Genomic DNA, 14320 nt, shown 5'->3' with positions numbered 1-14320 from the left:
TCTATGCTGTCTTTGGCTCTTTGGCAAAACATTTTGTGAAGATGACTGTCAAAGTACAGTTTGATCTGCAATTTAAAAAACAGTATGAAAAAGGGGGGCAAAGTTCAAAGAAAATTTTTTTAAGAAAAAACAATCAAGAAATTAGAGAAAATTCCCTCTTAAAAACCTATTGATATTTCGAAATATGGAAAATTCCTGCATCAGCATCTAATGCTTTGACCTGTCTCTGTGAATATATTGACACTCATATACAAACACAGACACAAAGCCCATATGAATTCTGAATAGGCACATTCATGCAACCAGCACTTGTATGCAATTCATGTTCAGATGTTATGTAAATATGTAAGAAACTTAATTTTTGACCTTGTGTTAATGAGAAACAGGGCACACAAAACATATTTACATAAAAGTGTAAGCCTGAACGTAAGTGTCCATTTAAAGCTGCCTGCATATTTTTCAGGTGAAGCACAAGCGCTGATATTTGAAAATTGGATTCAAAGCCTAATAGAAAAGGTAATAAAACAAATCCCGTCTTCTCCCTGTCTGTCAAAAACCTTTTATGGAAACATCACCCACTTCTAAAAGGGCAAACTAAAAAAAAAAAAACCCAACCAACCAACAATGCTCTTTTGTTTTGCTGCAGCACGCACAGAACACCTTAATGGATTGAACCATTCAAATCCCCAGCTGGTTACTTTGCATTAGATCTTATTATTATTGACAACTCTCCCTCGAGCCACAGGGCCAGGGATCTGTCCTGCCAAAGGCAGGGTGATGGTCGAACACAGGCAGGAGAAGGATGGTGAAGAATGAAGCGCAGAGGGCAAGCACTGTGCCGAAGGGCAGGAGGCCAGGCAGAGGCACAGCACCACTCGCTCCCCCAGCACCGGCCAGGCTGCGCATCCCCACAACGCACCCACTGCATCCAGCCACGGGCTGGGCGGGAGGAGGAAGGTGGGAAGGGAAGGAACTTATTTAGAACCATTTCCACGTCCCAGCGAAGCCAAGACATGCATCCTCACTTTCCTCTGACTAGGATTTTAGTAATGCCAAATGCTCTGTGCAGACTACACCCTTTAATTAAACTGCAATTCTGCTTCTTTTTTATGATGACACAAAAACTGCTTTGGGTTTTTGGTGAGTTTCCCGTTCTGTTCAAAACACAGGTTCAGCAAGACCACCACGCTTCCTCCCCTCACTCATTTGCTGCTGTTGCCCCCAGAAATGATCCTAAATTATCCCTGACTTCAGCATCTTCCACGGTGGCAGGTAAACAGGACCGAGACAATAAAGATGAGATTGACGGCTCAGATTAATCTCAGTATTGCTACTCTGGGTGCAAATTCCATCTGCATATAGTGTCAAAACAATTTGTCGTAATAAGAAAAGGAACAGCCTGAACCAGCCTCACGCACATACAGGCTGAAAATAGTGGGAGCTTGGAAGAAGGTATTTGGCAGACAGAACACAAGTGTGATTCTCATCTCTGCAATTTCATTTCGCCATCACAGGCTGAGATACGAGGCCAGTGCATGAACGCTGTTCCAAAGCCATAATTAAAATCAGATTTCAGGAGGAAGCATCGTAAGTTGCTTATTATTTCTGGAATCTGTAGGTACTAAAAATGTCCCCGGACTACTAGCCAGTACAAGACTGCTGGAGGAAGCCCCCTCCTCTTCCTAATTTTTTCCAGGTCAGCAGTAAGTTATTAAGGCTTCTGAAGCCACTTACAAACTCAGAAAAAAGCATCAGCCTGGAGTTTTTGCATTTTTCCACCAGCAATGAGAGGTTACACCAGCTGAAGTGCAAGTCACAGCCCTCTGAAGGTTTCTGTGGCCGCGAAAGCCCATGTTATTTCAGGAGTGAGGATGTCCATGGACAACCCCAGCATAAATGCACCTAATGCCGTGCAGAAAACCATCATTCTCCCCAGCTGCTGATTTACACTTTTGCTCATCTCCTGGCATCTTCTCAATTCCTGCGGCCAGGCAACTGCCAAAAACAAGTCCCAGGGTAGGAGCTGAGCCTGTGGTCACCATGACTGTCATGTGGTGCTGAGCTACAACTTGGTCACCTCCCTCAGCTGCAGAAGTATCAGCCAAGGGATTTTTTTCATTTTATTTATTTATTTTTTTAAAGAGCAGCATCCAAGAACTGCTGAACCCTCCTCCACAGCTTTTAGAGGTCTAGCAAGAAAATCAGGGAAGGACATCAACCCCAGGAGTGACACTAGGTAATCCCATCCCACTGGGAAGATGCAGGGCGCTGAAGACGTTGCACACTGCAGCAACGCATGACTGCCGCGAAGCCTTCCTGCTCCCGTGGCTTAGGTAAGGGGCAGAAGGACCCATCTCCTTCAAGCCCACATCTGGATTGCATTTGTGTCATTTCCAGCTCTGCTTCCCCAGATGGACAGATGCCTGAAACCAGCAGTGGGGTTGTCTGCTGGCGCAAGTGCCGCAGAGTCAGCTGACTGCAAAAAATGAGCCAGAAGGCTGTAAAAAGCACATTTTGCCTCGAATAGTAACGGTAGCTTCCCTGAGATTATTTTTGATGGGAGGTTAAAAAAACCCACTCATACAGCTTCTAAGCTCAAAGCAAGGCACAGAGCATTCAAAACCAATCAGTAATCACGGCAGAAAACTGAATGATGGCAATCTACCAACAGTGAAATTAAATTTTAACTTTCCACACAAATCCTTTCAGCCTGCATATTTATATACTTAGTAATAAAAACCATATTCATGACCATTGTCAGCTGTAAAAGTTCTACAGTAATAACAACAACACTAATGGAAACTGAAACTGGAACAACATTGCCTGGATCAGTAGCTTCATCGTTGATGACTTTTCTAAAATTATTCTAATTTTTTTGCAGAAGACATTAAACTCCAGAAGAGTCCTACAGACAGACTGGGGATGCACCTGATAGAAAAAACATCCACACTCAGATCTGACATACTAAATCAAAGTGGTTACACCGCGATACATTATGACTCCTAATTAGCAGAATTTTGAGGCAGCATATGTTTTTTCTAAAGACTCAAGGCATGACTGACAAAATATTTTTATATTCAACTACAACTTCCATTTACAGATTGCATTAGTCTCAAGGAGAGATATTTCTTTCCAATTCAAAGGAAAAAATAGCTTTAACATTGGCAGAATGGTCATACTGCCAGACTCCTTTATTTCTTTCCTGTAGATCCGATTCAGCATCAGGCAAGCTTTAGTAAACACAGGCAGTCCATGCTCCCACTTTTGATATCATCTTCCACAGGTACATTGTGACTGAACATTATGAAAAGCCCAAGAACCTGCTGATTGAGCCTTAATCTTCCGAAGTACCAGAATAATATTAAACTGAACGATATCTATCAATAAGCTAAAATGGTACTATTTTAAGGGAAAAAATGTAGAGAAAGATCTTAACAGATACTAATTTATTCTCTCTCAGTCATGCAAGAAAGTTCATGACTCACAACAAGGGATGAAGGATGATGTATTTTGAAACTAAATTACACTTTTAATTGGGAATTCAATTTTTCCCAATCAACTCCAAATATCAGAATACATGCTTGTCTATCATTTACCACTGAAGACTGACAAGACGTCTTAGATGTCATTTAGGAGGTGCAAACAAATGGGGAGCTTTGTCAAGTTGGTTTTTGTTTTTTTTTTTTTTTTTCCTTTAATGAATTATTTAGCTTTGTCTTCACAGGTTAAGAAGCAGTATCTATATTCTGTGTCTGGTGTCTCATCCCCCAAAATGTGTTGCTGTGGCACATCAGGCTCTACGTGCACTACACTTATTTAATTTTATATTGAATCCCCTTTAACTGGGTATAACACTACCACAATCTTTAAGACTGCCAGAACACACTGGTTGCAATTCTGCCTGGTTATGTTTTTATAACTGCCTTTTTTGTGAATTGGTTTCTGGTAATAACTACGACAAAGATGTTGACAGTCTCAGATTGGACAGTACTTTTCCCCAAATGTAAAAAAATAGTGTAGAAAACAGAGGAAAAGTTCTAAAACCAACTCGTAACACGAAGTCTGAGCTGAGGAGGAACTCTGTGTTAAGAGGAGGTATGAAACTTGTAGGTGCTCCCACAAGCCTAACGAGCTGGGTTAATGGGTAGCATTAAGCACACTTAAATCAGGAGTTCAACACCACAGCATTGTGTCTCCAGACAAGAGTTTACCGACCTAAATCTCAAATAAACCTCTTTAAAATGCAAATCTCTGCAAAAGGAATTACCTTTAATATCTTTCCTTTGTCCACAGGGCTCAGCCAGATCCATCAGCGCCCACCTGGATGTGGTTTTGAATGACATCTGGGCCATCAGCAGGGAAACGGTGAAGGATTCAATGAGCGGTGTCTCAATCTCCCAAGGAATGTCATACGGTAAGAACTCAGCATACGAGAAGCTCAGCGCTGGATAAACACATATAGGTCTCGCCATGGAGTTGCCTTCTTGAGTTCTGGCACAAAACTGCCAAGCTTTGCTATCTAATATACTTGTTCAGAAGGGTACTCAGTGTAAATAAATACAGACTAGGATAAAATATCCCATATCTGTGTCAATTCATTTCTCTCCCAATGAAGAAACAACCCATGCACGGAGCCCAAGCTACCCTGTCATGATTGTGTATTGCTATTGTATAAAAGCATAATCAACGCTGTGTTTTAACCAAATTGGAGGCAATTAATTCCCCTCGCTCCTCAAGAATCTGAGCTGCAGATGTTCTGTCTCCTCTGCCAGAGCGAGGGACTTTAAAACTATCATAAACAAACACGGCTAATTTAAAAGAATCATTTCATCTTGAAAGGGACACATCTCTCTTATTTATGCTTGCGTAAATCAAAATTGGCTTGATCGATTTTGCTGAAAGTTTCCACAAAGACGCACTGTGTATGCTAAGCTGAGGTAAGAGGAATTTCAACTCAACTGAAAAACAGAGAACTCTGCACACCCTCAGCACGGCGCTTTCTCCTGCACATACCCTGCTCTCATTTTTATCAGTCTAACGCCACGCAAACGATGCCAGGAGCCGGTCATTCACTGTTCATGGGTCCAGGAGTCTGCCCAGGGGACTGAGACCAAAACACCCACAGGTTTGGGATGAGATAGCTCAGGAAACCCTGGGGCGACTTACTGTTCACAAATACCATGTTCAGATGGAAATAAAACTTTTTATGCTGCCCTTTGTTATTACACTGCGGCTCCAATTGGGCCTCGTCACTTCACTTGAAGTAAAAAATTGAAAATGAAAAGGACCTACACTTGTAAAATGTTTATGCTCTTATTACACTTGCTATACACACCAGAATGCTAATCATAACAACCCTCAGCAACCCTGCGGAGCGTCAGCACACTCCTTGTTCCATGGCTTTGTTGGGTAGGAGTGAAAGGGTGAATAATAATATTCACAGCTTCCCTGCAGTTGAGAAAATGTAAATATTTTTTTAAAGTACTAACAAGACAAACCTACAGTAAATTTGAAAAATGTCCCCGTAATATTTAAACTAAATCCTCCTCTTTAACCTAACAAACCTAACCTTATAACACGGCAGTTAAGTGATCCATTAATTTTATTTCAAAATCTCAGTTCTCTTTTTGTTTAAGAACCAGAGACCAGCTGACAAACAGGATGGATAATACGGTCTCTCCAGAAACATTTTCCTGTGCTGTAGTGATTATGATTAAATCTAGCATGTGCTTCTGCAGAGCACTCAGCCAACGTCTAGTAAGCAGCAGTTAAAGAAGTCTCAGGCCAGTTGTCCACCTCATTAAGATGGAGAAAACTAAGTTCTAAAGTATTTATCAACCAGTTCTTAAAAAAAAAAAATAATAAAAGAGAGAAAAGATAGTCCAGCCATTCTTGGTATAGGATCACTGACTCCAAATACATTCCCAGGAGCCACAAAAATGAAAGAAATAAGTTATCCCCCACAGCCACAGACAGCTGGACAAGAAGCAATGGTCTGCAGTAGAAGGAGCATCAGGCTGTAGACACCATTAAGTGGAAGAGTAATCAAGCAGATGAGCCTGTCAAATTGCAATTTAAGTCAGACCCTTCCTGCCTATCTGCAGATTCCTCTGCAACACTGCAAGCACGCATCTGATATTCATATCATCTTAAGACTCTATAGCATGCTCTTAAGTTTCACCTGAGACGTGAAGAGGATGAGGATGGTTGTAATTTGGGATTTCTGCAGTATTATTTTGGTAGTTTATCCACAGTTAGCATCTGGAGCTATAGTTTAAAAATATTCGGTGGAAAAAAAGCAAAACCCCTCTTTGTATACCATCAAAGTGCATGAATACACCATAACTATTGTCACACACAGGCAGCAGAATCAGTCACTGTGGCCCACGCTTTACAGCTTGATTTATAATATAATATTCCTTGTGATTCTACAGCCCTAGAAAAAAAAATTAAATAAAACATATCAAAGAGGTTCTCCACATATCTCAACCTCAGGAATGCAGCTTTTCTAGTCATAAAGACTAGAGAGCAAGCATCTGTGTTAGCACAGCTAATTAAAATGTAAGAAAAACCTCTTTTATATCTGACTTGTGAAGTTGATAACATGTAAGTTATAACTTGTATAAGACATGATAAACTCTGTCCTTCACAGAAAGAAATGCACTTCTAACGTGACTTACTGTAAACAGATCTCAGGGTATAGCAGCTTCTAATCAGAGGCAGCTCCGTAATGGACTTGTTGAGCGGTGACATTTCCTACAACACTTGGCACACGTTAAATAATGATGCTCTTGTGGTTAAACCAGATAAGGTTCAATACTAATACAGGGAACAAAGTGTTGGGTTTTTGACTGCATTAAGCCAAAATGTACAAACATGAACCTGAAATGTTTGACAGACACAGGAAGAAGAGCCATCAGGAGAACACTGCGCTAAGACGGGAAAGGATCTCGAGCTTTAATTTTGCTTATTTGTGCAGTGTAAGGGGGAAAACTCGCTTTAACATCACCTTTGAAGAAAATGACTCATGACTAGTCAGTTAAAAAGGAGTCAACGGTTACAACTGATGGCCAAGAGGCCCGTTCATATCGGATACAAAGATGGAAGGATTAGTGTACAATAGCTTGGTTCCCTCCAGCTCACGGGGCTCTACCCCCTGGTGAGGAGCTGACATGAGAGGATAAGACAACTCCATTAGGAGCCCGTATCACTTCTCCGCAGCGCTCCCCACAAGCAGATGGAGCAGCTATTTAGCCAAATGCACCGTGACTCCTGGTTTATACATGAGCATCTGGGATGTTTCCTAACGTGGGGCGATGTACAATGTACTCCGATTTATCAACTGTCCCACACGCAATTAAAGATTCAGATAAATAATTTGGCAGCCAAGGCCCCTTGGCTGAACTGAAAAGCAGCAAGGCGTGAGGGGTCAAGTGTTTCCGCAGGATTTATATTTACCAATCAGAGCTGCCTGCAAAGGAATGTCTCCGTTGAGCTGCGGCAGGATTAGGTCCGGGAAGGAGTGAGCTGAAGGTGCTAGCCGGAGAGCTAGCAATTTCTTTTGTTTCAACTGAAACAAATTTCAATGTAATGTTAAGCGTTATTGAAACAACCCTCTTTATTGCCCTAAGAAACAAAATATATACGTAGTTAGAGCTATATAATTTCCTGCTAATACACATTTTGATCTGAGGATAATGTGCAGTATCACCATTTTTCCGTGCATTCTACAAAAGGACTCTAATACCTTAGAACCATTTAATCAACATCCTATGCAGGCAGTGAATAGATAATTGAAATATAAGTACTGTCATCCATATCCCCTTTGGGAAAGTGACACAGTAAGCATTATATCATTCCATTAGTCCATCCTTTGATGTGGGTTTTATTCTCATTAAACTATGTTTTAGCCTCAAGGTTTCTTCCCCCCCCACCCCTCTGTGACATGGCCATGCTGGGGAAAAAAAAAAAATACTCTGCTGTTCAAAAGGCAAGAACTACATTTTTACAAGCAATTGTACATGTCAAAAATATAAAGCTGCCTTTTTAATTTCTTGTTTACCAAATACAGTCAATGACAGCTTCTGGAAAACACAGGGTGGAGAAAAAAAAAAAAAAAAAAGGAAGCCAGGAGGGTGGTGGTGGGGAAGGAATGCATTTACTTGTTTGCAAATAATAAAGCCTGAACACAAGCAGGATAAAAAAAATGCTTGAAAAGGCTGCCGTGGTGGTGTCTGCTTTGAATTGTGCCCTGTTTAAACAAGAGGAAAGCCTCCCACTGAAAAAAGAAACATTTTTATCATTCAAAAAGATCTCAGGGCAGTCCTTTTAAAATGAGGTATTTTCTAAACAAAATATTGGAATGTTTCCCTGCAGGGAACAAGCATCTGATCTCTTAAAAATGATTATTCTTGAAGAACTGTAGATTTATGCAGTTTTTGTTTTATTTGTTTTAACTTAAGTAGAATGAAACCTGTCTGAAATGACCACCCAAGGGAGCAGACCAGCCAGCTAAGCAGAGGCTGATCTTCAAATGGGAACCGAAGTTGTCCTGAAACCCTTGGGGAGGTTTTAAACCGCTGGCTTAAACCAGGGCTGGCTCGTGCTTAACGCAGGTTTCAGCCTAAGCCGAGGACAACGGATTTCCTCTCACTTCCATCAGTGTAGCTCCACTAACAGCAGTACAAATACTCCTGATTTGCATTAGTGTTAGCAAGCAAAGGATCAAGCTAATTATACTGAGTTATCAACAGTGATTACAGGAGGATTTTTTTTTTTTTAAATGAAGACACATTTTTTTCCAGCGTGGACTGGTTTTGTTACACTTGTAACAGCAGGTCTCTACAGGCAGCTGAGTGGAAAACTCAGCGTTACACAGAATTGGTCTTGAGTCGCAATGTGTTTCTGAATAAATAGGGAAAGTCTGACGTATTGCGATTTTCTATCAGTTTATGAATGCCCAAATTATCTATTTGCAATTACAACTGCAATTCATAAATATAAGCAATATAAGCCCCCGGTGAGAAACACTACTAGCTTAGGAGCTCTTTTTGGTCTGATTCTTCGTGAGTTTGTCTTATAGTTCGAACTGACCCAAGCCAACAGTCCACCCAGAAATGTCAACAAGTAGAGAAGCATTTACTGTCTCCGTTAATTGCAATAACCATCTGCTGTGGCCATAAGAAGCAGGAAGCTCATATACAGAACACAGCTCCTTGTGCATTGCTAAATGAGGAGGTTAATGGGATTCTAGGAAAAAATATTCACCGCACAACACGACGATTTATTTCTTTTGAAGCATACAAGGCATTACATGTGTCGTGCCTTCTTCTGCCATGTTAATAGACTTAAACTTCTTGAATGCTCAAGGAAAAGCAAGCTTGAGAGTGCAACTGTCTGATAAGGAGAATATAATTAAATGCCATAGCGTATTATTCTTATAGTGAAGGTTTTTGACTGAATAAAGCCAGGAGCACCCAGGTCTGACCTTAGACCTGACCCCGCTGTGAGCAGGAGATTGGTCTACAGCTCTCCTGAGGTCCCCTGCAGCCCCAGCCATCCTCTGACCCGTCCAGTATGACACATTGTGGCCCGGGTGACATGAAACCTGGAGGTAAAGCGAGGGAGAAATCCCAGCCCCGCTCTCGGGCAGACGCTGCAGCCAGTGCTAAGACCAAAACCAAAGGGCTGGGTACAGAAAACAGTTGCAAGCTGCAAAACACTGCAGGAGCAGAACCGAAAGGCGTCTACATGGTCATGAATTAGTTATTTAGATCATGCTGTTTGATGACTTATTTTTTTTAAGATGAAAAACTATTCCTGTAAAACTATTAAGTTTTTTATGAGTGCTTAGCACAGCAGATCCAGCAGTACTGTAAGTTCATAAAACCAGCTGCTTTTTAACAAGAGTGTGTGCAGTTCTGTGTAGAAGGGCAATCAAAGCTGTCACTTTGTACAATATAATGGAGCAGGACACTTGTCATCCTGGAGGCTAAGCTCACTCAGCTACTGCAGCTAATACTAGAGATTTATTTAAATTAATCCGCAGGAAAATTAAATCCATTACCTTAAAAAGCAAGGGAATAAATCACACCCAACAGGAAACCAGGAAAAGCTGCTGCCATTTCAGTCGAATCTAAGGCTGCGTGAGCACATGAAATTTTTCCTCGTTGATGACATAAAAACAATTCATAGCAGGAAAAATAATATCAGCTGTTGTTATAATGCAAAATGCAAAGCAGCTCAATGAGTTTAACACTGCAGCCAAAGTATGAAGAACATCTCAAGCTGTTTGTATTTCCAAACAAGACTTGAGGGGTCAGAGGAGGGAGGAGGACATGTGGGCAGGCTGGAATGATGGATGGCGCTTAGTGGCATGCTGCGTTTGGGTCTACTCTTTGTTATTTTTGCAACAGGATGTCTCTGATTACTCTCTGAATAGAGAATAAGGATGGTTACATCTCATTGCTCAAAGTGCGCATTTTTTTCAGAGCCTTACAAATTAAATAGGACATTGTAAAGCAAGCAGTCAATGAACTATCAGGTGCTGTTTGTCATGAATCTAGCAACAGTGTCAGAAGACTCCCTGGGGGCATCAGAGGTGGGTTTGGGGCTGGAAAATAAAGTGTATGTGCTCTTGTCCCTGCGTACAGCAGACCCCAGCTCTTCAGAGTCTTTCTGTGTCATTGCCTATGTAGTTTGGTCCAGGTCAAATGACATGAAGTATATAAAGCAGGGGGACACTAAGCCTCTAAATAACTATTTCAGCCATAAAGGTGATGCAATATGGAAAGGACTTCACAAAGGATGGTGGACAACTGCTTCTCCACATCTCACCCTTCCAGAGATCTTTGCACAACTGGCTCCCGGCTGACAGGGTGCTGCCTGGAGCAATGGTCAGGCCAAAGCTGCCTAACTTAAACACTTCTGGAGTGTCACTGGTGAGATAACAACACCCTGTCCCCAGCCAGCCCTCAGGGGCCACAACGACGTCCACAGGGCAGCCCCGGCCCCGGAGTGTTTCTTTGAAAGCTACCGAAAGTTCCTCACCAATACCAGAGGAAATTGCAAGTCCTTGGCAGCTTGTAGAAAAGGCTGAGACGTGGGGCCTTGGGAACCACCTCAACACATGTGAGGGAAATGAACACGCATAAATGTTGCCAGGACGGGGGGGTTGTGTTCTCTTCTCAAAGTGAAGGCTTCAGGCAGAAAGGATGGGGAGAAATGCTGGAAGCAAGGTCAGTTAGAACTGACAGCTGATCTTAAACCTAAATAAACGTGGGGCTGAAGCTGCAAATGGAGGCCACTAAGTGAAACACACGGGAATAATTTCTCTACAACAGCGTAACATTTCCTAATGAGCCAGCTCCATGCATTAGCTTTTCTAAAATAGAGACACCAGGGACTGGATGACTCAGTAGCACCAAGCACCGCTCACTGGGGCTTACCAGTTTGATTCTGGCCCCAGCTCAAAGCATCTAAGAATTGTCTTCATGATGCCACCACCTCTATAAAAAATGTCAGTGGTCCCAGTGCAGTTTCTCAGCTGGCAGGAGTTCCCATCAAACCACCACCGATAGCCTTTCCAAGAAGGTGCGGTGAGCCAGCACGATGGAGAGTTAACAACCTTCTCACTCTTCAAAAGGGATCTCAAGCTCAGGACTGGACCACACAAAAACTGCTACCCATGCTGACCAGTTCTGTAACAAGGACTATGCAACATAAATAAAAAGGAAGGCAAGAAAGGAAAGAAGGGAAATCACAATCTATTTACAAACAGTGCAAATGAAGATGGATCGTAAAATGATGCCTCATTTGCTCTGTGTATCCCAGATGATAACACAGCAGAATTAAAAAAGCAGCAAACGTTTCACGATACGAAGCAGCTAAAGAGAAGAAAATGTCAATACTCAGACATCAAACAAATCCTGGCTCAAGAACTCTGCACATATCCCAAGCTCTCTGGATTCCTTCCCAGAGTCAAGACACCAGTCTCTCATATGCAATTTATCCGTCTCTGTCTCGTCTGTTTTTGACTAGTTTTAGCATAGCCATTTAAGGGGTTTATTTAATCAGTCAGGAAGGAAAGAGTTCAAGGAACACCAGGGAATATGTGGCAAAATATAACAAGGTTAGATCACTTGCACTGGATTATTCTCCTCCGGCACACCGCAGAAGAAATAACCCCAGTCAAGGTCTGCATGTTCAATGGTCTACAGGGAACGAGACTGGCATTATTCAAGGTAAGTGACATTTTAAAGAACTTTAAATTAGCTGTTGACAGTCAGGTAGATAGATTGATGAGTGATTACACGAAGTCCCCAACATTAGCATTTTGTGGTGAAAGCAAATATGAAGAGAGAAGTAAGAAAATCCGTTAAATACGGTTTTGCCAATCTGTGGTGCATTCAGATGACAGTGAAGTTCGTCTAAGGACACTGGAAACTTACAAAACAAATGGCTTTCTCTGAACCAAAAGTTGACAGGAAGTTTCCGAGCTATATTTTTGACTCCAGAAACACGGCAAGCCATGCTTGTAGACCATGATAAAAATAGTAGTAAAAAAAGATCCCCCCATCACCTTCCTTCCTAACAAGTGTTCCTTCTTCCAGGGCTAAAGGACCACATGCAAGTGGAGCAGAAGTGCAGCTCCCCTGAACTGCACAACTGATGCTGACACGGTATGTACAACAGATGCCCTCACTGCAGTCGTCCCTAAAATATGTTTTTAAATAAAATTAACTCAACTCAGGAATCTGTAATTAGCACCATCTTCAAGAACAAATCGGAACAAGTTTATTGAAGCACTCTAACTATTTACAGTGAGAGTGAATTTACCCCCAAGGTTCACTTTACTATTTTGTCTCAATTTTCTTGTAATTTCATCCATCACATTTTTTTCAGTCCTCCAAAGGTGATGGATAAAACACAGAAATAAATAGGACCAACTGTTCGCAGAAGCCTAAGGGAAAACATAATTTTGTTATAAATAATCCTTGGCACAAATCATGGAAATGCAATACTAAAATTGTTTGTTGAATCATTTATGAATTGGGCCTTCAGTTTTAGTTTGCAAATAAGTTAGACGTTTATGTTGATGTTCTTTTTCACTTTGTTTTTTTAGCTGGAAAGCAGTCTTTGAGAAACTGAACTGATATATAATCCAGAAAAACAGAATGAATGAAGGATTTATTTCTTTTTATGGGAATCCCTACACTAAAAAAAGGCGCTTTTTTGGGGTGGGAGGGAGGGATTTACTTGGGTGATGATAACCTAAATGATGATTAATTTTTACTGTATTTTCACAAGATGCCACCATTGTGAATCTTCACCCCAGCTTTATGCTAAACATGTAGAAAAGGCGAAGACAACATGGTGCCTTACAAAACCACCAAAAAAAAATTAGTTGCAGATACCTCCGCCAGGAGATTTCAATGAATGTTTGTGATCTAACAAATAGATGTGACTACTAAAAACAAGGAACGCTTTTGTGCTTATTCTTAGATGTGAAATTTTGAAATTTGTTGTTACAAACTAATGCAAAAGTTCAGTGGAGCATAACTGCGTGCTACCACGCTGTGCATGCAGCCGTCACACATGAAGAAGTACACAACACGAGTGCAAATTCTGCTGTCTTGAGAAATTCAGTAAAGGACAGCTGATTACCCAAACTCCTCACATAAAAGTTATAAACATGCAGAAATATTGAAGAACAGAGGGGTGCATTTTTTTCTTAAGTCTTTTGTCTGAAATTGCTATTTTTCACCATCTGAAGAGAGAGAGGGAAGCTTGGAGATAGATAAAAGCAACGTGAAGACTCATTTCTCATTAGCTGGAGCAGGTGTGCATAGCCTTACCTGATCTGTCCTCGCACCAGTGGTCTGTTTTTTGTCCTGTTCATATTTGAGTCAAATGGAACCTCAAAGAACTGCAATGAAAAAAAAAAAGGAAGAATCAAAATGAAAGGATGCCGGAAAGCATGCCATGCGTGGAATGTAGTGTCTGCATCTGCAGGTGCTTTAATCTCTATTTTTGAAGATTCAGAAATACAACGAAAATGGCAAACACCTTTTACGGAGCTTTGATAGTCTGCATTAACACTTTTGGCATCCCCTTAGAAAGAAAATCACCCGGAGGACAAAAAGAGTTTGCACAAGTCCCCAAAAATTAATCATTTGAAGTAGAGTTTGGTTCCAAGTTCTGTTCTCAACAGGCTTGACACAGCTTTAATACGTACACAATTATATACACACACACACACACAGAGCTCTGCCCCCAGTTTTATACTAATACAAACAGCCCTTGCAAATGATGTGCTTCT

The 14320-nt window shown here is 41.3% G+C and overlaps 1 protein-coding gene across 1 annotated transcript in view; it reads right to left on the bottom strand.

Annotated features, from left to right (window-relative positions):
* LOC102050069 (protoheme IX farnesyltransferase, mitochondrial) overlaps positions 1 to 14320 on the bottom strand; it is a 106365-nt gene that overhangs the window by 20590 nt on the left and 71455 nt on the right. Inside the window, exon 5 of the mRNA XM_055722882.1 lies at positions 13857 to 13927. Within this exon, the coding sequence (XP_055578857.1) occupies positions 13857 to 13927 (71 nt within the window). The remainder of the gene's footprint in view (positions 1 to 13856; positions 13928 to 14320) is intronic.

The sequence above is a fragment of the Falco cherrug genome, chromosome 1 (assembly GCF_023634085.1).
Source record: "Falco cherrug isolate bFalChe1 chromosome 1, bFalChe1.pri, whole genome shotgun sequence".
In the NCBI taxonomy this organism is placed as follows: Eukaryota; Metazoa; Chordata; class Aves; order Falconiformes; family Falconidae; genus Falco; species Falco cherrug.
Note: the sequence above shows the minus strand (reverse complement) of the source record. Positions and strands in the feature narration are given on the sequence as shown.